The 952-nt window shown below is 64.2% G+C and overlaps 1 protein-coding gene across 1 annotated transcript in view; it reads right to left on the bottom strand.

Moving 5' to 3' along the window:
* Positions 1-952, bottom strand: part of BNIP3 (BCL2/adenovirus E1B 19kDa interacting protein 3) — a gene marked incomplete at its 5' end in the record, with an annotated part of 6,393 nt that overhangs the window by 3,707 nt on the left and 1,734 nt on the right. The window contains 2 exons of the mRNA XM_010859142.1: positions 244-328; positions 706-856. Of these exons, the coding sequence (XP_010857444.1) occupies positions 244-328; positions 706-856 (236 nt within the window). The remainder of the gene's footprint in view (positions 1-243; positions 329-705; positions 857-952) is intronic.

The raw sequence follows: 952 nt of genomic DNA, 5'->3' as shown, positions 1-952 counted from the left end.
GGGCCCCCACGGCTCCCCGCCACCCGCCCGCATCCCCCGGGAGGGCGTGTGGGGCAGACGGGGCCCCAGGCACACACCCTGAACCAAACAGCCCCACCGTCTCCGGTCCACTCTGTGAAGTGCTGGAGATCCCCCACCCCCCACAGCTGAGGGAAGGTCTGAGGAAGCACAAGTCGGCTTTCGGGCCGGGTCACCCAGTGCCCTGTACCGACAGATCACGAAGGCAGACCCTGTGCACCTTACCTGGGAGCTGTTCTTCTCTCCAAGGCTGTGCGTGTCTGTCTCAGAAGCTCTGTTAGTGTCCTGTGGGGTCTGTGAGCGGGGCGGGCTTGGGAGAAACAGCACACGTTCACCTTTCCACCAGGACACACAGACCCCCCCACACACAGGGGACGGCGTCCCTGGAGAAGGAAGTGCTCCCGCCAACCCCAGCGGGGACCAGGGCCCAACAGTCACAGCAGCCCCCTGCCTTCTCAGCTGAACTTCTGCCCAGCAGGCAGCAGCCAGCCCCGGGGGGGACCAGGGCCGAGGAGTCACAGTGGCCCCCTGCCTTCTCAGCTGAGCTCCGACGCCCAGCAGGCAGAAGCAGGGGCAGGACCCCAGGGGCGGTGTCCCCCCACCCGAGGGCAAAGGGCCCGCCGTCTGGGCGCTGGCTGAGGCCAGGGAGGCCCGCGGAGCCATGCTGGGACACACACATTCGCCCACCTGTCGCAGTGGGAGCTCTTGGAGCTGCTCCGTCCAGATTCGTGCTGCGCGTCCAGCAGTATCTTTTCCATGTCGCCGTTATAAATAGAAACAGAGTCGGGAACACTGCTCCCGTTTCCGTTACTGCCGAAGTGTAATTCTACCCAGGAGCCTGACGGGGACGAGAGAAGAACCAGGTTGCAATTTTCCGCCCATCTCGGAGTCTGGTGCTAAGATACCAAGCTCACCCCGTCTGTTTCAAGACGTG

This window comes from Bison bison, unplaced genomic scaffold (assembly GCF_000754665.1).
Source record: "Bison bison bison isolate TAMUID 2011002044 unplaced genomic scaffold, Bison_UMD1.0 scf7180017864456, whole genome shotgun sequence".
In the NCBI taxonomy this organism is placed as follows: Eukaryota; Metazoa; Chordata; class Mammalia; order Artiodactyla; family Bovidae; genus Bison; species Bison bison.
Note: the sequence above shows the minus strand (reverse complement) of the source record. Positions and strands in the feature narration are given on the sequence as shown.